This window comes from Syngnathus scovelli, chromosome 11 (assembly GCF_024217435.2).
Source record: "Syngnathus scovelli strain Florida chromosome 11, RoL_Ssco_1.2, whole genome shotgun sequence".
In the NCBI taxonomy this organism is placed as follows: Eukaryota; Metazoa; Chordata; class Actinopteri; order Syngnathiformes; family Syngnathidae; genus Syngnathus; species Syngnathus scovelli.
This window is the reverse complement of record NC_090857.1, coordinates 12,520,243-12,547,124: the sequence shown is the minus strand read 5'-3', so window position 1 is coordinate 12,547,124 and position 26,882 is coordinate 12,520,243. Positions and strand designations below refer to the sequence as shown.

The 26,882-nt window shown below is 42.2% G+C and overlaps 1 protein-coding gene, 3 long non-coding RNA genes and 1 other non-coding gene across 8 annotated transcripts; 1 reads left to right on the top strand and 4 right to left on the bottom strand.

The window, feature by feature from the left end:
* Window positions 1-52: 52 nt before the first annotated feature.
* On the top strand, window positions 53-18,508 carry LOC137840755 (uncharacterized). Its single transcript, XR_011087747.1, has 3 exons — window positions 53-203; window positions 288-816; window positions 14,790-18,508. It is a non-coding gene; the product is annotated as an uncharacterized lncRNA (long non-coding RNA).
* LOC125977559 (uncharacterized) lies at window positions 2,259-5,937 on the bottom strand. 4 transcript variants are annotated; one of them, XR_007484673.2, is made up of 6 exons: window positions 5,812-5,937; window positions 5,138-5,195; window positions 4,444-4,512; window positions 4,252-4,341; window positions 3,996-4,128; window positions 2,259-3,553 (listed from the first exon to the last, which is right to left on the bottom strand). It is a non-coding gene; the product is annotated as an uncharacterized lncRNA (long non-coding RNA). The 4 variants fall into 4 exon arrangements; XR_007484670.2 differs by having other exon boundaries at window positions 3,996-4,341; XR_007484671.2 differs by having other exon boundaries at window positions 2,259-4,128; window positions 5,812-5,935.
* ahcy (adenosylhomocysteinase) lies at window positions 8,704-26,882 on the bottom strand. The gene is made up of 11 exons (XM_049734205.1): window positions 26,717-26,882; window positions 16,380-16,570; window positions 14,835-14,910; window positions 14,282-14,434; window positions 12,739-12,851; window positions 12,182-12,389; window positions 11,743-11,830; window positions 10,161-10,278; window positions 9,845-9,967; window positions 9,583-9,654; window positions 8,704-9,152 (listed from the first exon to the last, which is right to left on the bottom strand). Exons 1-11 carry the CDS (start codon window positions 26,850-26,852, stop codon window positions 9,021-9,023), a joined length of 1,410 nt encoding a protein of 469 aa, XP_049590162.1. The 5' UTR covers window positions 26,853-26,882; the 3' UTR covers window positions 8,704-9,020.
* On the bottom strand, window positions 14,029-14,151 carry LOC125977938 (small nucleolar RNA SNORA17). Its single transcript, XR_007484784.1, has one exon. It is a non-coding gene; the product is annotated as a small nucleolar RNA SNORA17 (small nucleolar RNA).
* LOC137840756 (uncharacterized) lies at window positions 20,807-26,710 on the bottom strand. The gene is made up of 2 exons (XR_011087748.1): window positions 23,975-26,710; window positions 20,807-22,156 (listed from the first exon to the last, which is right to left on the bottom strand). It is a non-coding gene; the product is annotated as an uncharacterized lncRNA (long non-coding RNA).

Sequence of the window (26,882 nt, the reverse complement as noted above, 5' to 3'; positions counted from 1 at the left end):
GATTTTTTTATTCTGAAAATCCCAGCCATTCTCTAACCAGAAATGACGTAGATTTTACGCAATCGTGGTTCGTAATGTTATAAAATGAAGGTGAAACCTTTTTTTTTTTTTTTTCTTCAATTGACAATTAATTCAGCTCAAGACGCTCGTCCCGGTCGCGTGACATGTTTCCCCAGTCGAGCCCGCAAAACTAGCAAAAAGGAGTAAGAATTTATTTTGAAATATATCAAAAAATTTGGCGATTCTCTCCCAATTACATCCGTCGGTGCGTCTGTGTCTCTTGACAGGTTAATTTAGGTCAAGACGCTCGTCCTGTTCACGTGACATGTAACCCCAGTCGAGCCCGCGAAGCAAGCAAAATGAGCAAGAAACAGAGACGTTTGGAAAGCTTCTTCGGAAAGGGAAAAAAGCCCAATGAGGAGACGGAAGAAGAAGAGGCAACGACTCTTAATAAAAGGCAAGCTGCAATTAAAAGAACATTTCTGGAGTCCTACTTAAAATATGGATTTATCGCCACAGGTGACTCTGACGCGCCACTCTGCATAATATTTGGCGACAGGCTAGCTAACGAGGCAATGAAGCCTTCAAAACTGCTTCGGCACAGTTGCCACAAAAGCGCTGAAAACCCTGTTTCCTTTTCCAACAATCTATCTTTTTGAAGTTGGATTTTCTGCGGTTAAAGCGACTAAAACAAAGCTGCGGAGCAGATTGGACGTCAACAGCACACTTCGCGTGTCATTGTCTCCGATTACACCTAGATGGGACCGGCTCGTTTCTGAGAAACAAGCTCAGTGCTCCTACTAATTCAACGTAATGGTGAGTTTTATTTTCATGTGGTTTATATTTGTTCTTATACCAGTCGTATAATTTTATTTCTTCGGATTTATATATTATCAATGTATCATTTATTTATATAAAGGCCGGTCCGCGAAAATATTTCTGACACGTAACCGGTCCATGGCGCAAAAACGGTTGGGTACCACTGCTTTAGAGTGCGTCTGTTCCAGCAGGAGGCGCAAAAGCCTCACCTGGCAGGAGCTAGATTTATACGTGAATCACTCTACAAACTTCACAGTATAGTCGCAGCCACATATTCCGCCCTCAAACCTGTTGTTGCTTTGTGATTAGTCCGCACTGTCAGCGCAGGGCTGAGAATTTTCCGCGGATTTCTGTTTTTTTTCCGTCGAAAGTATTTTCGTGAATCTTGTAAATCCGTTGAGAAAATTATTTTTTTATATACCGTATTTGCCGGTGTATTGGTCGACCTTTTTCGATCCAAAATCGACCTCGACTTATACACCGAGTCATAAAATTTAACTTCGTATTCATCGCTTCAAATGTGATGGTAACCAAGGCCGTTTCTCATGCATCTCATTGTGCGTTGCACTTAGAAAATTTGAACCGGGCGGCGTGCGCGAGTGCGCGGCCCGCTGGAAGTCCAATGAGGCGCCGCGATCTCCTGCGCGGTGCACATAAAGTGCCGATCCGCTCGGCTTGGAGCTATTTCCGGCCTCCCGTTGGTGCCGGGCGGCGTGCGCGAGCTCGCTGGCCGCTGGAAGTCCAATGAGGCGCCGCGATCTCCTCCGCGGTGCTTATAAAGTGCCGATCCGCTCGGCTTGGAGCTATTTCCGGCCTCCCGTTGGTGCCGGGCGGCGTGCGCGAGCTCGCCGGCCGCGATCTCCTCCGCGGTGCTTATAAACAGCCGCATGCGCGGAATTTGAACACATTTCGTCAATAAATTTTGCATATTGAATTTTGAAGTTTAATATAATGCAACAATGGAGCTCGACTTATACAAAGGATATATCATAAAATCGTAAATTTCCGTCAAATTTTAGGGGGTCGACTTATACACCGAGTCGACCTGTACACCGGCAAATACGGCATATATGGGGGGACGGACGGACGTTAGCCTCGAGCATTCCCCCGCCCGCCGCGACGATATACATATATATATATATATATATACACATACATACATACACATATATATATATTTATATATATATATATGTGTGTGTGTATATATATATATATATGTGTGTGTGTGTATGTATGTATATATGTGTATGTATGTATATCTATCTATCTATTGCTGGATTTTGTCCACAATTTAGGGAGCCCGTTATCTGCGCCTCACGGCAAACGCCATTGCCAACCACCTGTTATCCAATTTACTCACTGCGTGCTCGTTTGATTTCTTCAGATTTCGGAAAATGCTAAGACACTGAAGCGCAAATTAGACTTACACAGGTTGGTTGAGTTCAATCACAATTCTTGTTCAGACAGCTCTGTTTTCAGGAACGTACAATACAGCGCTGGGCCCTTCAAGAGTGGAAAGTCTCCATTCAGAAAAGGCAATGTTCAAGGTTTTTTGATCAGCTTATATTAAGTTGCGCATTGTGGGCCGAGATTGATGGGTGATCAGTCTTTGGGGTAGGGCAAGTTCGCCATGGGAGTGGGTGCTGGTTATGGGCGATTCAGTGTGTGTGGGGGCTGTTGTCTTCCATCCCGTCTTTCGGCCTTGGCGATCATCTTTGACCGAGTCCTTGGCTGGCTCCCTCTGGCACCTGCTGGTTTTATCTCCACGTGACCTTCCTGTGAACATTCTTCTCCAATCTTGGACATACACTGTCGTACCTCATTCTTTCAATTTTGTCATTTTGTACAAAATTATGTTAGCTTTTGGCTGTGACATCATTAATCTATTGCTGTTCTTTTGATACTTCATGTCTTTGCTTATTCTTAGTTTAATCATGCTTTTCTTTGTTAGGCAAAATATTTCCCTCTGTGCAGAGAGCGTTCAGTAGTAATCAAAAACTTGCGTCTAGCATTAGTCAAAACATAAGATACAATCAAGTACTGAACGGTCAAGACGACTCTGGCCGTGTCCATGATTTAGAGAAAAAACATCAGGCATGCATTACACAGTTCCTTAAGGGTCATTAAGGCAATATATCAAAAGTTATTTGTTATTTCAAAGTGCTCAGAAATATATATCAGATCATAAAGTTATAAAAACCTTTCTCATCACCACTTATCAAAAATGTTTAGTTATGTCTTCTTTATTGATTTGGTGTGTAGGTATAATTATATGCTTAAAATGTTTCTTTTATTTATTTAATATGTGAATATACTTGTCTGTTTATGTACTTTATTCAATGAGGTTTGAGCATATCTGTTTTTGTAGCGAGGCAGGACTTTTTGTATTTCGACCTCATTCCTTCGCTATCTATCTATCTAAAGTTATAAAAACCTTTCTCATCACCACTTATCAAAAATGTCTAGTTATGTCTTCTTTATTGATTTGGTGTGTAGGTATAATTATATGCTTAAAATGTCTCTTTTATTTATTTAATATGTGAATATACTTGTCTGTTTATGTACTTTATTCAATGAGGTTTGAGCATATCTGTTTTTGTAGCGAGGCAGGACTTTTTGTATTTCGACCTCATTCCTTCAATACTGTACATAAAATTGCCAGCGACCGTACGGCTGAGGGGCTTAACTGGGGCTCCACAGATGGTTCCATCTCAAGTGCAGCATCCCAAGCCTGGACACAAAGCGGAAAAGGGGGGGCCATGAATCAGTGAGCGGCCTGGGCGCTATCTAGGAGGAAACAACAGATCTCCAAGAATTCCTGCCTTGTAGAGGTTTTAGGCAACAGGAGCTCAGTAAGAAGAGAGAGCCAGATGGACTGTCATGGAAAGGAAAGCCTACCTCTCTCTCTCTCTATCTATCTATCTATCTATCTATCTATCTATCTATCTATCTATCTATCTATCTATCTATCTATCTATCTATCTATCTATCAGGGACGTGCAGTCAGAGGAGGCAAGAGAATAAAAATGTAAAACTATACATACAGTAGTAAAAAATGGGGGCTATTTAATACAACAAAACTATGTTACAACAATATAAATATATACATATTTTAAGTAGGACATATCAAACAAAACAACCAGCTCGGCGAAACACAACAATATAAACATCACCCTCTTATGGACTTTTGATAGACTCCTTTGGTACTCAGCGCTGGAGCCCGTTTTAATTTTAAAGCCATTGTGGTCCTTTTTTTCATCATCCGTGGCCTCTGTGCGTGTCGCCAACAGCTTCTACAAAGATGAACTCGATGTACAAAACATGACTACGTGTAAAATAGTTTTTCCTTGATGCATCTCATGTCAGTCGCACATTTCAAACATGAAGCAATCGTACAGGAACGAACAGTTTTTTTTTTAAATTATTTACCAGCGCTATCAGAGCAGTCTTCCTGAGGGCTTTCTGCACGAGTCACACGAGCACGGATATTGAATGTTGTCATTGTCATTTGTGTAGAGTCTACAACAGAAAAAGATGTGAACATTAAGCGCAGCCACCACATCGTAAGCCTTCACTGTTGTCTATTTTTAATCTACAGTACAGATGTCAAACTAATCATACCGGTCCATGGTCTTGGAAACATGCAGGTCTTCAAATCAGCGGCCTCCAAACACAAAACTGCTTAGCAATCTGTGTACAAAAGGTTTGATAAAGGTGTTATTTATGTTATAGTTATTTGAATAACTGTTATTGTTACATCAAGCCCGTTCTCAGCTTCTCGTTTGTGTTTATGTCACGTTAGTATACCGTATCGTTTAGCCTGTTGTTGCTCGTTCATGTCTGTTCTTGGTGTTGGAATTTGTCGAATAAATTTCCCCAGAAATGCAACTAATACTCCGGAGCGACTTACATATATATGTTTTTCTTCACTTTATTGTGCATTTTATGGCTGATGCAACGTATATTTCGGAGCGACTTTAAGTCCGAAAAATATGGTAGTACTGATAAAATTGCTTGCTCTACAAGTTGTTATCCAAATGATGAAAATGTACAGGGTATACCTGGGTTTTATTTTGCACTTTGACATCTGCCATGGTTTCCGGAGTGTGAAAGTCAAGGCAATGAATGACATGTCATAAATGCAAGTTCCATATTGAAGATTGCAATTACAACATACACTTTTTGCATATGTGCGACAGTAGCTAAGCATACATGAGTATATTCAAACCACCAATAACAGATAAATTTCCAAAGATAATGCAAGGCAGTTGTGATTACTTCTACAATCAAGAATAAATCAAAAATCAATCTGTACCTTGTGGAGTCCGGTCAGTTTTTAATACAGATGCTCTTCTTATCTCCCGGCTTGGAGTCTGAAAAGGGGAAAGGGAAAAAGAAGAGGTCTGATTTGACAATTCACCCATTAACCGCTGTTAATAACATGACACAACACAATTTTAACTTTTGACGTGATTTGCCTTAGAGTTCCAAGGCCTGTTGAGCGCCAAACAAAGTTAGGTGCACATTTTAATGGCATCAGAAGATAAACACCTACTTTTTCACGTGCCACTCCTTGAGCTAAATCTGGAGTCACACATCACTACATGGGTAAAAAAGGGAAATTACATCTTTGCCATGCCATCATCCCAAAGCTTATCCGAAGTTTTGTAACATTTTTGTACCCCGCGAATAACCCCAACCCCGGAAAAACACGCTCACTCCAACTACGAGCAAAAGTAGTTTATATGGGTCTACATTTCAATCGACATAAAATGCCTTACATTAAAAACGTAAGATGAATACGTTTTAACCACGTTTAAAAAGTAAAGGATGTTAACTTTACCTAACCAGACCCCAACAAACACATACAAACAAACCACTCGCAAAAACATTCTTGAAACATACAGAGCATGCGCTGTTCAAAATTATTACGTACCTAAATGCAGCTCTTATTTGTCTTACAGAAAAGTAAGTTGGTTTGTTCTTTACCTTCACAACTTGAAGAACAGACCCAATCGGCGCTTCTTTCTTCCCGGATTTTAAAATTATTACCAGACAAACCGTTACCGGAAATAAAAGCGATTACTTTTAACCCAAAACTCGAATTTCTGCCCCCTCGTGGGGGGAGGCAAAACATGCGTGCAAGTTGATATTTTATTTTACTTTAGTAAAATAAAATAAAATAAAAAATAACAAATGAAATAAATAATAATAAAATAATTATTTTATTTTGCTCCACTTGATGAGCTATTTTTTGGGCGTATACTATCTAATTTATTTTATTCAATCCCCCACATGGTCAGACAATCTACAAATAGACGTGTGGTTAAAATTAATAGTTGTTGAAAATTCTGTACATTATTTATACAACTTACAGGTGATTCAGAGTTTTATATTTTAAATTTGTCGTCTATCTTAGGTTGTTCCATAGCCCGAAGATCAGGTTACAGAAATAACCACATAAATAAAACTGCATATTTATACAACTTACAGAATAGTTTTGGCTTTAATATTTAATATTTAATGGATTTAATTTGTCCTATATTAGCCCCAATGACACTTTACACGGATCAATGGTTGTTTAAAACATGTTTGTTTTGGGTTCAATCTGATCATATTTGATGGATTTAATTTTGTCATCTATTTTAGCTAAAATAGATGACAAAATTAAGTATTAGTTAATAGTTAATAATTACAGATAGACCTCATATAGACGTCTATTTTAGGTCTCGATATTCAGACGTAATTTAGACGTCTATAAAATAACCTAATATAGACGTCTATTTTAAGTCTACATATAGACGTAATTTAGACATCTATAAAATAACCTCAAATAACATAGTATAGACGTCTATTTCAGGTCTATATATAGACGTAATTTAGACGTCTATAAAATAACCTAAAATAGATGTCTATATCAGGTTGCCCAGGGGTGGGCAAACCTTTTGACTTGCGGGCCGAATTGGGTTCTAAATTTTGACCGGGGGGGCTGAACCAGGAGCCAGTGGATGTAGTGTTTGTGTGAAGTAATATAAATGACATGTAAAGGTCATTGCATAAAAGGTTTTTACTTTTAGTAGATACTAAAGCATGGATATTAAAAAAAACTTTTGAAAACAAATGCATTTATTAACAGCATTAAAAAAATATTTCACCAAAAAACTACCATCAGTGATTCTTATTAAATACGACACTGTTATGATGAATAACATTTTCCATCACTTTAGCGCAGGGGTGTCAAACTCATTTTATTCGTGGGCCGCATTGTAGTCATAGCTTCTTTCGGAGGGCCATTATGACTGTCAACCCAAATGAATGTATGAGCACCTCATATTATATACAGTAAAAGCTACAAAACAAACTGACAAATAACTCGTCTTCAAATCAAATGAGTAAAAACTGGTCAAATATAAAAGAAAAAAGATATTAAAAGTGAAGACAATTTGCAATTCTAGTCATGACACACGAATTTGATGCACAATTTGTCTTCGCGGGCCACATAAAACGATGTGGCGGGCCGTAGCATAGTTCACAATGTACATACAAGTAAACAACACAAGAAAAATAAAACAAGAAGGCACAATCGATGAATAAATAAGAGTGATGAATAAATAATAAATACACAATAAATAAGGACAGGACGCTACGCAGAAGGGGGAAAAGAGTTCAGGATCCTAACAGCCTGGAGAATGAAGCTGTTGGTGAGTCTGGTGGTGCGGGAGCGCAGGCTCCTGTACCTCTTCCCAGAGGGCAGAAGATCAAACAAAGAGTGAGCGGGGTGACTCACATCACTCCCAATCGTGGCCGCCTTGCAGGCGAGATGGGAGGCGTAAATGACCTACAGGGAGGGGAGTGAAGCACCAATAATCTTACCAGCCGTGTTCACTATGCGCTGCAGGGCCTTCATGTTGTATTCAGTGCAGCTACCACCCCAGACAGCGATACAACTGGAGAGGACGCTCTCAATGGTGCCACGGTAGAATGTAGTCATGACGGCCGGAGGAGCACTTGCTCGCCTGAGTTTCCGCAGGAAGTACAGGCGGCGCTGAGCTTTCTTCGCCAGTGACGCAGTGTTGGCGGACAAGGAGAGGTCCTCACTGATGTGCACCCCCAGGAATTTGGTGCTGCTCACCCTCTCCACCACAGCACCGTCAATGGTCAGCGGCAGGTGTTGGGTGTGACCCTTCCGGAAGTCAACAATTTCCTTGCTTTTGTTGACGTTCAGGAGGTTGTTGTCCCTGCACCACGCGGTCAGAAGTTCAACCTCCAACCTGTGCTGAGTCTCGTCACCCTTGGTGATGAGACCCACCAGAGTCGTGTCGTTAGCAAACTTCACTATGCGGTTGTCGCTGTAGGACGCAGTGCAGTCATGCATCAGCAGGGTGAAGGGCAGCGGACTGAGCACACAGCCTTGGGGGCCCCCTGTGCTCAGCATGATGCTGGCGGAGATTTTGTCGCCAACACGTACCACCTGAGGCCTCTGACAGAGGAAGTCCAGTAGCCAGTTGCAGAGGTAGGTACTGAGGCCCAGCTTGTCTAGTTTGCAGATGAGTTTTTGTGGCACAATGGTGTTGAAGGCAGAACTTCTGCACCTTTGCACCAGGGGCAGAACTAGAAGGTGGCCATAAGCCCTTTGCATGTGAAGCTGAATGCAAATTACTTTGGAGCCTTGAATGCTTTTATCATTCTGAGATTTCAAATGAAAAGACTGAGTGGGTAAACTGTCAAGATTTCCTGGTTGGCTCAAAACACCTGCGATGTAAAGCAGATAATTCAAACTATTGCATTTTTTTTTTCCTTCAATGAGGAATAGTATTCCTTGCCATCCTTTCAACAATAATACCTATTGTGTAGACACCTTGATAGTGAACAACAAAAAAAGGAAATTACCAAGTTTATTGTTCACAATCATCAGTAATGTTGCAACATTAGTTAGTTGACAGCGCTGAGTGGTTCAAGTCAAATTAAATTAATTAGTCATGACATATTAAGACCTTGTCAGAAATCCTCTCTGTCCTCCCCTGTACCTGACAGAAGGCTTGGTGGGTGACAAGTACTAACTGGCAGAAGGCCACTGCAAGTAGTTAGTTAGCTAGCTAAAAATGCTCCAGGGAAAAGGCTTAATTTGATTCAGTTAAAAAGAGCAAAGGGCAGCAGATGAGTCCAAGAGACCGCTACACTTTTTCTGGCTGTCAGCATCAGTAGCGGTAGTGGTCGGGCTTGAAGGGTCCTTCTGTGGGGAGCCCCAAGTATTTGGCCTGTTTGTCAGTCAGCTTGGTCAGCTTCACGGCCAGCTTGTCCAAGTGGGACTCTGCCACCTGTTCGTCCAACTGCACGTGTGCACAAAAGCAAACAAAATTTGAAAACAGAACAAAACGTGTCCAAACGTCACAGAAGAAAATAGAGAAAAGCAAAGCCGGGAGAAGGCACAACAGTTTAAAAATAAAAACATTGTTTATGAAACCTAAACCAAAATTACTCTTCCCAAAAAAGGGGGAGGGAAGGCCTGACAGACAAACAAACAAAGCTGAGAAAAATAAAAACGAAATAACCAAACTAAACAAGACGAGCTCAAAATGGGAATAGAAAAATAATTAAAAAAAAAACAAAAAAAAACAAAAAACAGGTGGGGGGGGGGGGGGGCATTAAAACAGAAACCAGCAAGGAAAATAAACAAAATGGATGAAAAAAAAAAACCTCAAAGCAAACAGGAACCCTAAATGACAACCAGAATAACAGTAGTATTAAGCACCATCTGACCTTTTTGGGGAGGAAGTAGACGCCTACGGGGTATTTGTCATTGTTGGTCCACAGTTCGATCTGAGCCAGAACCTGAACACGCAAAAGTGTTGGAAATACATATGGCTATTTCATAGTACTGACTCCACAAAATTTCATTTCAACATATGATTGGCGAAACATGTTTTTCTCTTAACATTCAAAGGAAAACCCAACATAGGAAGCATGACGTTTTGCGTCGAGCCGCCAGGGCTGTCAATATAGCGATGATGCTTAGGGGCACCTGATTCGTGAAGGAGTTGCTCATGACGAACGAGGGGTGTCCCATCGCGCAGCCCAAATTCACCAGCCTGCCCTCAGCCAGCACAATGATGTGGCGTCCACTCTTCATCCGGTAGCGGTCCACCTGCAGCCATAAAGAAGCAGCTCTTAAGCCTTTCCAGTTTGCCTTTGTCGTTTGAGTCCACGGTCTTTCATCTTTTTGAAGCATATCAGCTGGCGTTGTCGTCAACTCCTTTGCACTATTTGGAGTTCCTTGCAGATGATAAAAAAAATATATCACATTGCCGGTGTACTGTTCTATTTTTAACGTGTTTGACCTGTGGCTTGATGTTTATCTTCTCTACAGCGTTGTGGTTGAGCCAGCTCATGTCGATCTCACAGTCAAAGTGTCCGATGTTGCACACGATGGCGTCGTCTTTCATGCTCTCAAAGTGCCTGCAAGAAAAACAAAAAACAAACCTTGAGCAAAACACCTCAGCAAGACCTTTTGTGTTATGACCAAGGATGAGCACCCAAGTCGCTACGGACGGATTAGAGTCAGTACTACAGGGTATAGATCAGGGGTGGGGAAACTTTTTGACTTGCGGGCCAAATTGGGTTCTAAATTTTGACTCGGGGGCCGATCCAGGAGTAGATGGATGTAGTGTTTGTGTGAAGTAACATAAATGACATGTAAAGGTCATTGCATAAAAGGTCTTTTGGCCTTTAGTAGGTAGTAAACCATGGATATTCGAAAAAAAAAAAAACATTTTTGAAAACAAATGCATTTATTAATAGCATTAAAAAAAATATTTCACCAAAAAACTATTAAATGATTCTCATTAATTATGACACTGTTATTATGAATAACAGTTTCCATCACTTCAGCGGCTGCAGGACAGATTTATGAAAGATGTTTATAATTATGAGGCGAAATCACATAACGGCAAACATTCTGACTAAATACATCTTGAAGAATGAGTGAAAGAATACATCTAAATAAAGTAATAAAGAAATCAAAACGGCAACACGGTGACGGATATCTGAAAATCAGAGCTTTAACTCAAACACCTGGTGACAGAGGTGAGAAAATGGGAAACACTTCCTTAAAGTTGGCCTTAAAATCTTTAAAAGTTAACATTCGTCGCAAACAGGTGGTGCATCAATGTCCTTGAGCATCCTGCATTTTTTGAAAATGAGAATGGTTGCTAGTTTCAATCCCTGCTATTTGTACAAATGATTTTCAAAATGCATTTATTTACAACAAACTCCCCTTCATTTTCAGTAGGAACAGTGTTGTTCGTCTCCCTTTTTTTGCTAGTGCATCATAGTCTGGAGTAAAATTTGTTGTGGCAATTCTTAGGATAGAGCCGAGGTTTTGGTCAGTTAACCTGAATCTGTGACGGGCTTTGTTGGTGTTCACGTGGCTGAACGTCTGCTCACACACGTCTGTGTCTTTTTTTTAAACACACCTTTCTTTTCCTTGGGCCACTCATTTTAATGGAAGGATTCCAGGGGAAGGTTTGTGGGTGGCTTTAGCGTAAAACTGTATCTGAAATCTCAGCGCACGAACTACGAGAATGCTGACGTCACAGCCCACACTCGAAATTCGGCATTGATAGAAATAGAGCGCGGAGTGCGCCGGGTCTGTACTACTGAGTACGTACACGCACTTGTGAGTGTGCACCGAACTTTCTGACACTGCTTCCGGGAGTAAATGCGCGGGCGGGCGTTTCCCCATCTACTGTGGAAACGCAGTCATTGCAGGGAAAATGAAAAAAAAAAAAAGGTTAATAATAGTATAGTAATAATCTGGTATCAATTGAAGCGAAATCAAATGCTATCGCATTTCAAAGCCAAATTGTAGATTTGTGATGAGTTGCGCGTGTGCAGGAGTAGAAGTGTTGCGGCGCCACCTACTTCGCCTGTATGATGTCCTCACATCCGGTGGTGGTGACAAAGATGTTTCCTTCATGGCAGGCTTCGTCCATGGTGGTCACCTCATAGCCTGCAAGGTACATTGCATAGTCTGCACACCACTGTTCCAAAACTAGGTTATCGTCAAAGCGGCACCTTCCCGAGATTGAGCACGCCAGGCAGTGTTTAAAAAAACAACAACAACAAAAAAAAACGTTAAAATAAAAAAATAAAAATTAAATAAAAATAAAGGTTTCATCAAACACCTAAATGCTCAGTCACTTAGCAGGGCTCGCTAAATGAACGGTTTCTTTTGAGCTAATGGCATGTGTGTGGCCATTAGGCAATTAGTTCTGTTCTAAAAATTGCTGACCAGTAATGGGACACTGGGACTTATTAAGGAGATTCATCACAGAAGGACAATGTAAAAATTGCTCCTCACCCTCCATGGCAGCCTGCAGGGCGTTGATGGGGTCGATCTCCGTGACGATGACTCGGGCTCCGAAGGCACGCAGCGCCTGCACACAACCTTTGCCCACGTCGCCGTAGCCTGCCACCACCGCCACTTTGCCGGCGATCATCACATCAGTGGCGCGCTTGATGCCGTCAATGAGGCTCTCGCGGCAGCCGTACAGGTTGTCAAACTTGCTCTGAGAGCGAGACGGCCACACCTGTCAGTCCTCGCGCTCATTTTCATCGCATTTACATTGCTTCAGAGTTTAAAAAAAAAAATAAAAAAAATAAAAAAAAAAAAATCGCAATTACCCACTCAACTCGCCCAGGACGTATACATACAAAATCAAAATTTGTCAATTTCAATGAATCTTAGAAAATTAGTCTAAATGGGGAAGGGTGTAGTTTTTTTTTTTTTTCTTCAGAAAAAATAAGACGTCTAGTGTTTGATGACAAAGGATTTTGCTGAGGGAAAACAAAGCCAGAATACGGTAGCTGGTTGTAAGAATGGTATGATGACAAGCGTGTCACGTTGCGGTTTAGTACCTTTGTGACCGAGTCGTTGACGTTGATGGCGGGCACCTTGAGCTCTCCCTTTTTCAGCATCTTGTACAGGTTGTGGACGCCCGTGGTGGTTTCCTCTGACAGGCCGCGGATGCCTGGGGAACACACGCCGCCGCTTTAGTACGTGGCGTTCAGAGAAAGCACATTTGTCTTGTTTTGATTTATATGCTAACTATATCTTTCACAATTCATTTCCGAAAGATAGGTATTATGAGTGTTCTTTGATAACAAGATATGTGGTTGTAGATATATGTTGCAAAAAATTAACAGATTTCATTAAAAGGAAAAACTCCAGAATCGATTGTGCCATTTCGATGTACAGTCAAACCTCGGTTTTCAAACGTCCCGGTTCTCAAACAAATCGGAATTAGAACGAATAACGAGATTTTTTTTGCTTCGGTTGTCGAACAAAATTCGGAGGTCGAACCTCGCAAGATAAGCTGAAAGGACCCGAGAAAACCCGACCACATGGTCCGGATGCCAACTGACTCCGTTCGTTATTGTAATTTCGTTACCTTGAGGATCGTATTAACACCTAATCATGCCTCCAAAGAAAGCAAGTGGGAGCAGTAAAGCTATCCTAAAACACAAAGACGCTCTTAAAGCAATGCAACAGTGAGCGCCCGGCGTGCTGCGGTTGCGCGATTGGACCAAATTAAGCTCCCTGCGCACTGAGGTCCACTTAAATTTTGGAAAGTACATCAGGGCTTTAAAAATATTTTCTAAATTTCAGTGACGGCTCTGTCACAATAATGCGACCAGTGCGGTGCAGTTGCGCAGTTGGCGGCGCGCTACGGTCGCGCGTTCGGCGGTGCGCTGCAGTTGCGCAATCGGACAAAAATGCGCAAATGAAAAAATGCTTTAAAAAGGCATTTTTTTTTTTTAAGTCTTGGAACAGATTAAAAAGGTTTCCATTATTTGTAATGGGAAAAATAGATTCGGAATTCTCGAACCGCCTTCTGGAACGGATTGTGGTTGAAAACCAAGGTTTGACTGTATTATATTCACCTTGGTAGCCCACCAAGCAGGAATATTTTTTTAACAAAACCGTTGAAATTGAGATGAAATTAATGGTTTTGGGGTTGCTATACTGCCAAAATCCAGACGTTTCCAGGCGGCTTTAACCCCCTGCGGCCCCTAATGGGGGCCTGTGGCCCCTGGCGGCCCCCAATGGGGGCCTGCGGCTCCCCAATGGGGGCATGCGGCTCCCAGACACTGGCTACTTTTCAGTGGTTTTTCACATTTGCCATTCTCATCCCTGTCAGAGGGCCACGTGTCGGCAGTCGCTGAGTCGTCACCGTTGTCGACTCGGCGCAAATAACCGCCTTTGCTCTCTGCCGCCTTCTGACACGATGGCAACACCGACTGTTGCACCGCAACGCCTCAAGGGGCATCCTAGAGTACGGAAAAAGGCTCTTCGTGTGCTCGGCGGAGCGCAATCCTCTTGCCGTTCAATCCCCGACACATAAGAGTCCCTTTAACCTCAGCACTTTGACTCCGACGAGAAGCGCCGCTGTAGACTCACCTTGGAGCAGTTTGGGGTACTTGCTGTGGACCAGGTTGGTGAGGTCGCCACCGTCATCCAGGATCATGTTGAGAGGTTGCCCGTCTTTGAAGAAGATTGTCTGCTCGATGCACCACATGTACTCTTCGTCCGTCTCGCCCTTCCACGCGTACACTGTGTACAAGTTTGCGGGCAAGTCAAAAAGTTAAGCTGCCCGTGGATTTGCGGGGGTTGCGTTCTATCCGCCCGCAAGAGGTCAAAAGACCAAAAAAAAAATATATTTTACAACCATCAAACTCCTTCCAGGGCACTTTTCAAACAATTGTCTAAACAGGAGGCACTGTGTGCTTGCTTCACGCCGTTTGTCACTTAGACACATGCACACAAAATTAATACACTACACTACATACTATAAGCAGGTCAACAGTAATTTAAGTCTGTAACTCAAAACTCCAACTTCTACTTTAACGCACAACAAGAAGACAATATTCAAAGTTGTCCAGTCCCTCTCTTCTGCTTTCTCACTCAGTGCTACAGTGGAGGCAGCCCGCCAAGGAAAAGCTGTCTGGGTTACCTGGGACGCCAGTTTTAGCGATGGCTGCTGCAGCGTGGTCCTGAGTGGAGAAAATGTTACAGCTGGACCACTGAACCTGCCATACAAACACACAATGACAACTTGTCAGATCCTAAAGGACAAAAATAAGTTGGAGAGGGGGAGGGGAGTTAGGTTTTCTCATTGGGAAGATGTATTTTCAAGAAGGTCTAAGTTTGTGTTTTCCTGTGCGAAATTCAAGTCCTACGTTCGAGGAAATAGTGTTGAGGGGAAAATAAGTGTTCACGTACGAGAAGTTGTTTTCTCTGGGAACTAATTCTTTAAAATATATAATAATAATAATTCATTAAATTTGTATAGCGCTTTCCAAAGACCCAAGGACACTTACAGGGAAACAAGGCGAGGATGTACGGGGGGAGACAATAGGATAAAGTTAGGAAGACGACACCAGTTATGGGTAGGGGAGGTCGTAGGCTTGAGAAAAGAGGTAAGCCCTTAGACGGGACTTAAATATGAGGAGTGAGGGTGAGTCGCAGACAGACTGAGGGACAGAGTTTCAGAGTCAGGGTGCTGTGCAGGAGAAGGTTCTGTCACCGAAGGATTCGAGTTTGGATTTTGAGACTGTCAGATGTGTAGGATCAGAGGGGACGGGTGGGGCAGTAGGGGATAAGGGAGTCTGATAGGTAAGGAAGAGCCAGGTGGTGAAGGGCTTTGAAGGTGAGGAGGAGTATCTTGTAGATGATGTGCTCTTTGATGGGGAGCCAGTGAAGAGAGTGGAGAATGGGAGTGATATGTTCGCAGGACCGGGTGTGGGTAAGGAGGCGGGCAGCAGAGTTGTGGACTAGTTGAAGTCTATGGAGTGAGTGAGCAGTGATGCCAGTGAGAAGGGAGTTGCAGTAGTCAAGCCGGGATGAGATGACGGCATGGATGAGGGATTCAGCGGCAGTGAGAGAGAGGCGGTGTCGGATTTTGGCGATGAAATATGAAATACGATATAGAAAAAACTAAGCTATTTATTTATCCCAGAATGCCCAGAATTTTTCAACTAATTCCTACTCCACAATGTGGTCGGAATTTTACACGTAGGTGCAATAATTCATCATTCATCACAAATTATTCAACAACTTGTATGGACTACTCCAAATCCTCCAATTTCAGCCTATTGACATTATATATTCACACAAATCTTTTGCGTACTCTGAATATCAGCTGTTGGATTTTATGGAGTAAACCTAAAAGTGCATGGTGATCAATTTAAACACCGTTTGCACCGTCAATTTCAGACAATGTCTTCTTATTTAGTAAAGGAATGAGGGGGAAAAAAGACAGATCAAGCAATTACTAAAATAATGATTAGTTGGATAAAAAGATTTGAAAGACGAATCGCCAATGTTTAGTTCCGTTGACTCGGCCTTCGCTCTCAGTCAACTTTTGACGCAGCTTTAACACCGACAGCTGAGCTGCACTGTCTCAAGGGGCAAACTCGCAGGACACGCGCGGACGCTGCGCCAATGCCGACTGCGCAATCAAGCGGACGCAAACGGAGAAGAGCGAGCGAGCGCGGACCTCTGCTCCGAGGGCGGTGAGCGTCTCAATGAGCACGGCAGTCTGCAGAGTCATGTGCAGACATCCGGCGATCCGGGCGCCCTTCAGAGGTTTGGAGGCGCCGTACAGCTCCCTCATCTTCATCAGGCCCGGCATCTCGTTCTCTGCGATGTCGATGGCCTTGCGCCCCCACTCGGCCAGGCTGATGTCAGCTGAGGGACAGGGCAGGGGGAAAGAAAAGATAAATTAGCAAGTCATCCTCACTTTTAAAGTCAGGAATTGAAGTCGTCTCAACTTTGGCAGTAATTTCTTGGTGTACCACTAGAGCACCTAAGTATCACTAGTGGTACATGCAACAAATGGCCCACAAATCATCAGTTTACCAGCTCAGTGTCCTAGTGGTAGAGTGTCCACCCTGAGACTGGAAGGTTGTGGGTTCAAACCCCGGCCGGGTCATACCAAAGACTATAAAAATGGGACCCATTGCCTCCCTACTTGGCACTCAGCATTAAGGGTTGGAATTGGGATGTTGGATCACCAAATGATTCCCGAGCGCGGCACCACTGCTGCTCACTGCTCCCCTCTCTCCCAGGGGATGGATTAAAATCACACGGGGATGGGTTAAATGCAGAGGACAAATTTCACCACACCCAGATGTGTGTGTGACAATCATTGGGACTTTACCAAGAACCAGGAACATTTAGTCATAGGCCTGAAACTTATTCTTGAAAACCAGGACATTTCAAATGGACTAAGCAGAAAATGTGCTGGCAAATAGGATGATTCAATTTGTGCTTTGGTCCATAACACCATTAGAAAATCAGCCAAAGTTTGATTTTTTTTTTTTACCCCCAAAATAAGCAGTTGTTTGCAAAGGTCTTAGTTTGATAAAAACTTGATCAGTCTCCCTTTCTGAAGGACTACAGAAAAGAAACTGTATTTGAGTGATTCCCTCAGTTTTACCACAAGTTTTCTACTTTCACCCTAAAATTTCAGGTTTAGATTTACTGGACTCCTAATAAGGAAATAAAAGCTTGTCTGAAGCCTTGTAGACAATTAAAGTCTGCTGATTATTTCCAAATTGACTGATGAACCAGGAAAAAAAAATCATCCCTAAAATGTATTACTTTTCAAAATAAAAGCACGTGTTTGTAAACGTTTCATTTTGATTAAATATGTTCTTTCATGAAGGACTACAGAAAGTAATTACATGTTTGGCCATTTAAATTGTCAATTGATTGTTGCACCTTATAAACTGGTGGTGAAATGGTAAAAAAAAAAAAGAAAAAAATTATAAGTCAGGGACTGGAGGACCATAATTTGACAGATTGACAGTCTGTAAATCAACCACTGGCCGGAATGCTGGACGCATGAAACAAAGTTCAATTTTAACGGTTTGTACGGACTTTGGCCCTTTGCTCTTATATGACCGCATGCTGTTGCGCAACATGCACTTTTCAACTGATTTGACTCATTTTTGCAGGACAAGACAATGTGACATTGCCATGTAAAATGTGAAGGAATTTTAGAAAATAAATTATTCGCACTCAGGATTTATAGACCATCTCTGCGAGTGTGGCTGTTCAATTATTCATTCGTCTTCTGTAACACCTCTTCACGAGGATCCTGGGCATGCTGAAGCTTATCCCAGCAGTCTTTAGGCAATAGGCGGGGAACACCCTGAAGCAGTCACCAGCCAATCGCGGGGCACACAGATGAACAACACAAGCACATCTTCGGACAAATTGAAGTGGTCAGTCGGCCTTTGGAATGTGGGAGCAAACCGGAGTACCTGGAGGAAACCCACGCAGGCACGGGGTAGAACACGTATTTATGTAAAAAATAACGTGTACATTTGTGTAGAAACGTTTTGCAATAAAGTATGGAACTATAATGAAATTTGCAATGAAATACACACAACTAAAAACATAATCAAATAAACACAAAGGAATTTTGAACTTGCGGTATTGAAAAACACTCCATATTAATTGAAAACAATAGGTGATGTGAGTATGAAAGAAGTAAAAGTTTTGAAAACATTTTGAAATTATCTTATGTATGTAGAATTGGTATCCCATTGATGGATTGCTATTCACTCATGTGCTTTTAACCCAAATGTGTCTATTACATTAAAGTCGTTGAAAAACGTGTTTACTTATCTCCTTTTCTTGAACTTTTATTTCCTCTCAAATGAGAAGTTCATTTGAAGTTGCTGCACGGATTTCTCAGAGCCGAGCTGATTTGAAAGTAACTGAAGCTGACGGATCGTAGTGCGCCGCCAGATCCGCGGCCGCCACTGGGAATCCTCCCGGCGCAATTGGACTCGCGGTCGCATTAGTGTCCCACTCCAACGTCGCCGGATTCGCTGCCGTTGCCGGACCTCGAGCCAACAACGCTGGACCCGCGGTCGGTGCTGCACTTCGTCCCAGCAACGCTGGACCTGTGACCGTCGGTGACTGCGTGCCAGTAACGCCGGACCTGCGGTCTACACCGGACCTCCAGGAGGCTAACACCATCAGCCCCAGGAGGAGAGCTACCATCTGGCCCAATGTGCTAGCACAACCAGCCCCTGGAAGAAAGCTAACATCAGGCTCAGTAAGCTAGTACCACCAACCCCGAGAGGACAGCCTCCACCAGGCTCAGGAGGATAGCCACCACTAGCTCCAGTGAGTTGGCACCACCAGCCGCCCTAGGAGGTCATCTGTCACCGGGTTGAATGGGATAGCATCTCCAGCCCCAGGAGGAAAGCTACCATAAGGTATAGGTTGATAATCAGGATGGCCATGAAATTGCTCCAGAAGGACATGGAGGAGCTGAAGCTATCAATGGAAGTGATGTCTTCAACTCTTGAAACCATAATGAAGCAACAGGCCATTATTACAGAGCTGATGGGAGAGGTGAAGCAGCTCAAACAATTAAATACTGAACAAAATAAGAAAATAGTCACCCTGGAAAATAGATTAGACAACTTGGAGCAGTATGCCAGAATGAGCGATGTCATCATCATCACAGGTTTAAAGATTAAACCACAAAGCTACCAGCAGGCTGTGAAAGGCCTTGCTTCAGAGGACTATCCTGAACATGAGGAGACAACCGAGGAGCAGGTAAAATCTTTCCTCCACAGCAAAGACATCGTCATTGACACTATCAATATTGAGGCATGCCACACGCTGCCAATGAGGAGTCTAGATAGCAAGATACCACCTATAATTGTCCGTTTTACAAATAGGAAAAGTAAGATAAATCTACTCAAACAAGGTAGGAAATTAAAAGGCACGAACGTATACATGAATGAACACCTCACCAAGAAAAATGGTGAAATAGTTAAAAAAGCAAGAGCTCTTAGGAAAAACGGTAAAATACAGTCCACTTGGACTGCAGGTAGTAAGGTATTCATCAAACCTGTTGGAGCAGCAGAGTTCTCATGGTTTCTGCATTAGTGCCATAGAGCAACTTAAGCGGTATGAAGGAGATCAGTAACCTGTACATCATTACGTAGAACCTCAAGTTGTGATACTTTTATATCATAGAAGGTAAAAAAAACCTGGTGAAATTATCAACCTATCATGAACAGTACTGACAAATGCCTTTCCTTTCCAACTGGTCTGTTTAACAAACAAGCACTGATAGCTAAAAATGAAGAACTTGATTTGAAAACATTTGATTACACTGATCATAAGGGATTTGATATGGATATGGAGAACAATATTGATCCTGTGAATAACTTCTTTATCAACTACAATCAATTATACATTTTAATAGTAGGAGCTCGAAAGCAAACATCTCTAGGATCAAACAATGTTTAAAAGATATGAATAATCCGTTCACTGTTATTGCAATATCTGAAACCTGGTTAAAGGAAGATCAGTCTGAAAAGATTGACATAGAGGGGTATGAGAGTTATACATTAAATAGGATGGGAAAAAGATGCGGAGGGGTTGCTCTATTCATACACAAAAACTGTAAGTGTAAGATAGTAAGAAATATGTATCAAGCAATAGATAATCTCATGGAATGTATTACTGTTGAAATAGAAATGGAAACATCAAAAAACATTCTGGTAAGCTGTGTATACAGATGTCCAGGTTCAAGTATTGAGGCATTTAGTGAACTATTATCAAGAATGTATGAAAGAAAAATCAATACGAAAATGGTCTGTGTCTGTGGTGATTATAATATAGATCTACTGAACCCACTTCAGCTGACTCCAATAACAGAATTCATTAACTTAATGTACAGTATGAGTCTTTACCCTGCAATAACTTGTCCGACTAGAATCACATCTCACAGTGCCACTATAATTGATAATATATTTACAAATGTGATTGAAAAGAAAGTAAAAACTGGACTGATAATAAATGATTCAAGCGACCACCTGCCAGTGTTTGCGGTGATCCAGAACTCTACAAAGAAAAAAAAGAATGCTATAGCTTTTAAAATGTGTAGAATGAACTCTGGTAATTCAATTAACTCATTCAAAAATGATCTTCTAAAACAAGACTGGAAAAAGGTATATGTGGGTGATGTAAATGAAGCCTACAACACATTCAAGGCCATTAAATCTGAACTTTATGATAAACACTGTCCTCTTGTAAGGAAAGCGGTCAAACACAATTCAGTGGAAAAACCATGGCTGACAAAGGGAATCTTAAATGCCTGCAAGAAAAAAAACCTGTTATACAAAGATTTCCTAAAGATAAGAACAAAAGAAGCTGAATTGAAATATAAGACCTATAAAAACAAATTGATCAAAATAATGAGAAACAGTAAAAGGAACTACTATAGCAAGAAACTGGAGGAAAACAAGAGTAACACAATAACAACATGGAAAGTGTTAAATGAAATTATTAAAAACAGAACTGGAAAGCCAGGATATCCTTCTTACTTTGTAAACAGTAACAATATAACTATAAATGAACTTGCAATGATTGCAGAGGAGTTTAATACTATGTTGGTATTGGGCCTACTTTGGCGGAAGAAGTACCAAAAAAAGGGAGTACAAGTGACCTAATTAAGGATGTGCCCATAGCCAAAAGTATGGTTCTAAGGGGAACGGATGAGACGGAAATGATAGAAATTGTTAGAGGATTTAAAGTTAACTGATTGTAATGGAATAGATATGTCACTTGTTAAAAAAATTATTGAAAGTGTGGTGAAACCCCTAATACATATTTGCAACCAATCCCTGACAAATGGTGTTTTTCCGAGTGAAATGAAAACAGCTAAAATTATTCCGATATATAAAGCTGGGGACAAACAGATTCTCAAATTACAGGCCAATATCTTTACTCCCACAATTCTCCAAAATACTAGAAAAAATATTTTATAAAAGGCTTGATGATTTCATCACAAAACAAATTATTCTGTGCGACCAACAGTATGGATTTCGGAAAATAGAACCACCACAATGGCTTTGTTAGATTTCGTAGCTGAAATAACAGCTATTGAAAATAAACGATATGCTGTAGGTGTCTTCTTAGATCTTAAGAAAGCTTTTGATACTGTAAATTATAAAATACTGTTAACAAAACTTGAGAGATATGGCATACAAGGTATGCCACTCACTTGGTTAAACAGTTATTTATCAAACAGGAATCAATATGTGCAATTAATGGACTTCAAATCAAAACTAAAGCAGGTAAAGTGTGGGGTTCCTCAGGCCTCAATATTAGGCCCCTTGTTATTTATTTTGTATGTTAATGATATGTGCAAGGTCTCCAGGTTACTCAAGGCCGTAGTTTTTGCAGATGACACGAATCTGCTCTGCAGTGGGGACGACCGGGACCAACTACTGGATACTGTGGGTATTGAAATGGAAAAATTACAGAGTTGGTTTGACACAAATAAACTTACATTGAATTTAAGTAAAACAAGGTATATTATATTTGGAAACCGTCCGACAAACACAGACAAAATTCTTACAATAAATAATATAGAAATAGAAAGAGTGAATGAAGTAAAATTTCTTGGAGTGGTAATAGATAAAAAATTAAGTTGGAAACCACATATAATGTATATCAAATCAAAGATCTCAAAATCACTGGCAGTATTGTATAAAGTAAAAGATCTTATAAACCAAACATCATTATATTCTTTGTAATGCTCCTTCATACTCCCATACATTATGTACTGTGTGGAGGTGTGGGGCAACGCATACAAAACAAACACAGATCCAATCTACATTCTACAAAAAAAAGCTATACGACTTGTAAATAATGTTGATTACAGAGAACCATCTAACCCTCTTTTTGTAAAACTGAATGCACTGAAATACAATGATCTAGTCGATTTTAAAACCATCCAACTTGTGTACAAAATAAAAAATAATCAATTACCAAACAGTATCCAGAGGTTGTTTGAGTGGAGGGAAAGTACCGTATTTGCCGGTGTACAGGTCGACTCGGTGTATAAGTCGACCCCCTAAAATTCGACGGAAATTTACGATTTTATGATATATCCTTTGTATAAGTCGAGCTCAATTGTTGCATTATATTAAACTTCAAGATTCAATATGCGAAATTTATTGACGAAATGTGTTCAAATTCCGCGCATGCGGCTGTTTATAAGCACCGCGGAGGAGATCGCGGCCGGCGAGCTCGCGCACGCCGCCCGGCACCAACGGGAGGCCGGAAATAGCTCCAAGCCGAGCGGATCGGCACTTTATAAGCACCGCGGAGGAGATCGCGGCGCCTCATTGGACTTCCAAAGGCCGGCGAGCTCGCGCACGCCGCCCGGCACCAACGGGAGGCCGGAAATATCTCCAAGCCGAGCGGATCGGCACTTTATAAGCACCGCGGAGGAGATCGCGGCGCCTCATTGGACTTCCAGCGGCCGGCGAGCTCGCGCACGCCGCCCGGCACCAACGGGAGGCCGGAAATAGCTCCAAGCCGAGCGGATCGGCACTTTATAAGCACCGCGGAGGAGATCGCGGCGCCTCATTGGACTTCCAGCGGCCAGCGAGCTCGCGCACGCCGCCCGGCACCAACGGGAGGCCGGAAATAGCTCCAAGCCGAGCGGATCGGCACTTTATGTGCACCGCGCAGGAGATCGCGGCGCCTCATTGGACTTCCAGCGGGCCGCGCACTCGCGCACGCTGCCCGGTTCAAATTTTCTAAGTGCAACGCACAATGAGATGCATGAGAAACGGCCTTGGTTACCATCACATTTGAAGCGATGAATACGAAGTTAAATTTTATGACTCGGTGTATAAGTCGAGGTCGATTTTTTTCGGTCGATTTTGGATCGAAAAAGGTCGACCAATACACCGGCAAATACGGTACCTATTATTTAAGGGGAACACTTATGTTTAAAAGAGATTTGGTGAGAACAACTTTAAAGTTGCATTGTATAACAGCTAAAGGTGTGGAATTATGGAACGCCAGCAGTGACGAACTAAAGAATTGTAGTACTTTACCTCAGTTTAAAAAAATGTATAAAGGCAAAATATTGATGGGATACCGGAGCATGCTGTGAGGTGTTTAAACTGCTTTTGTATTTACCTAAAGGAGGTGTATGTATGTATAAGTGTGTGTATATATAATATCTATATGTATGTATGTATGTATGTATGTATGTATGTGTGTGTATATGTGTATATATACTCGGCCCTCACCCACCTGGAGAGAAAGGACTCATATGTGAGGTTGCTGTTTGTGGGCTTCAGCTCTGCCTTCAACACCATTGTGCCGCAGCGACTCATCTGCAAACTCGACGAGCTGGGCCTCAGTACCTCCCTCTGCAACTGGCTACTGGACTTCCTCTGTCAGAGGCCTCAGGTGGTGCGTGTTGGCGACAAAATCTCCGCCAGCATCACGCTGAGCACGGGGGCCCTCCAGGGCTGCGTGCTCAGTCCATTGCTCTTCACCCTGCTGACGCATGACTGCACTGCGACCTACAGCGACAACCGCGTAGTGAAGTTTGCTGACGACACGACTCTGGTGGGTCTCATCACGAAGGGCGACGAGACTCGGTACAGGTCGGAAGTTGACTTTCTGACCACGTAGTGCAGGGACAACAACCTCCTGCTGAACGTCAATAAGACCAAGGAAATCATTGTTGACTTCCGGAAGGGTCACACAACACACCTGCCGCTGATCATCGACGGTGCTTTGGTGGAGAGGGTGAGCTGCACCAAGTTCCTGGGGGTGCACATCAGTGAGGACCTCTCCTGGTCCGCAAACACCTCGTCACTGGCAAAGAAAGCTCAGCGCCGCCTGTACTTCCTGCGGAAGCTCAGGCGTGCATGTGCTCCTCAGGCAGTCCTGTCTACATTCTACCATGGCACCATTGAGAGCGTCCTCACCAGTTGCATCGCTGTCTGGGGCGGTAACTGCACTGAACATAACTTGAAGGCCCTGCAGCGCATAGTGAATACGGCTGGTAAGATTATCGGTGCTTCGCTCCCCTCCCTGAAGAACATTTACACCTCCCATCTCACCCGCAAGGCAACCTCGATTGCCAGAGATGCGAGTCACCCGGCTCACTCTTTGTTTGACCTTCTGCCCTCTGGGAAGAGGTACAGGAGCCTGCGCTCCTGCACCACCAGACTCGCCAACAGCTTCTTTCTCCAGGCTGTTAGGGCCCTGAACTCGCTACCCCCTTCTGCGTAGCGTGCGGCACTGTTGCGCTATTTTCGGGAATGTCTGCTGTACGCGCACTTGCTCCTTTTTTTTCTGCTCCTCTTATTTACTTATTGTTGTGTTATTTATTCATTATTTATTCAGCACGCTTTTGTTATACTTGTTTACTTGTTTGTCTGTTGTGAGCCATGTCTTGTCACCGTGGGATAGGGGGTAACGAAATTTCGGTTTCTTTGTGTGTCTTTGGCATGTGGAGAAATTGACAATAAAGCTGACTTTGACTTTGATATATGTACCGTAATTTCCGGACTATAAACCGCACCGGACTATAAGCCGCACCAGCTGAAATTCAGGGATATTTTTGTTTTTTTCTTACATAAGCCGCACCGGACTATAAGCCGCACGTGCACATGATTTTTTTACAAAGAAACAGTACAGAAAGCCGTAAAAATCCATAAATACGCCGCGCCGCCATTTAAGCCTCAGGGTTCAAAGTAACGTTCTGAATAAAATGCATTAAAAGTTCACATTCATTACAACTTGTTTTTGGTGAGCAAAATGTCAGAAGAATTGAATTTAAATGCTGATTGATTGGGTTTTAATACAATGCAGATGGTCCAAACAGCGCCACTGCTTTGTGTAATCTCTGAGTCACATAGCACAGTAAGAGACAGGGTTTAGAGCCCTTTGATGCAGGTCACCTAGCATGCATTCCTACTAAAGCTCATAATAGCCACAAGCAACACAGCCAGAATAAGCAGCAGCCATAGTAGTGTTTCAAAAAAGTATTTTTGTTGTTTTTTTTCTTCAAGATACCACTCGTCAGTGGTCCACAGCCTTTTTACGAGTGTATTAAAGTGATCAAATCATCACAAAAATCACAAAAAAATCTTACATAAGCTGCACCTGACTATAAGCCGCAGGGTTCAAAATTTTGGAAAAAAGGCGCGGCTTATAGTCCGGAAATTACGGTATATCTTTAACATATCTGAAAATGGACAAATCTTGACGGAATCAAGCAAACGTGGTTACAAGGGGTAGAGCTAGATAAGCCTAGGCTTCCTTCTACTCCCTTTTGAACAAATAAGATTTTTATGATAAAGTGAAAATTTATAATGCAATGTCTTTTTTTTCTTTTCTTTCTTCTCTATTGTACTATGGAGTTATTATTTTCAGTATTTTTACTTTCTTTTCTTGTATTTCTTTAAATGTTCGAAATAAACAAACAAAGTACAATTTTGTGGAATTTCTTAATTAGATAATATGCAAATACGTTGACCATTAATTTACTTTAATTTTGCATTTGAGTTGGTAGTGAGCACGTGTGGCACTACGACAGTCTGCTGCTGTCATTCAGCCACCATAAGGGGGCGTGGTGTATTGCATCATGGGAAAGACAGTTCGCAGGTATACGTCCTGTGAGCAATTTACCGCGCCCACAAACTACAACATCCAAAAATCCTACGCAGTTGATGGTTCATCATGACGATTCCTTTCAAAAATGTTTACACGCTGCGAAATTGAACAAGCAGCTGTCCAAAAAAATCTCTATAACGATCCAAACACATAAGCGCTTTGCAATTCAAAACGCGGATTGTTAACGTAGAAAGAAACGAGGTTATTATGAGAACAAGTGTTACTATACAAACGTAAAAAGCTTTTCTGATCTCGTAGTGATTGTGCCCCTCGCTCATGCTAGCGCGCTAACTCGCCCTAAAAACATCGCCACACGCGCGCGCAAAACTCGACCTTAAGAGAACGACTAAATTCAACACTGACCAACTTTGAAGGCAATTTTCTCTGACATGGTTGCGAGTTCGCGTGTTGATCGAGGTTGGTTGGGTGAAGTGGCTGCAGCCTGGCCGATGAGTAGAGGCGGAGAGGAGGAACCTGAACACGTCGCCGTGCTTTTCATGATTGAGGGCGGTGCTTGGAGGGCGATTTA

Coding starts and splice junctions, on each gene's coding strand:
- ahcy (XM_049734205.1), bottom strand. CDS start 26,852: ATGAAAAGCACGGCGACGTGTTCAGGTTCCTCCTCTCCGCCTCTACTC. Junction 10,279..11,742: donor GAGGACATCATACAGGCGAA/GTAGGTGGCGCC, acceptor TTTTTCTTGCAG/GCACTTTGAGAGCATGAAAG. Junction 9,655..9,844: donor GCAACTCCTTCACGAATCAG/GTGCCCCTAAGC, acceptor TTGCGTGTTCAG/GTTCTGGCTCAGATCGAACT.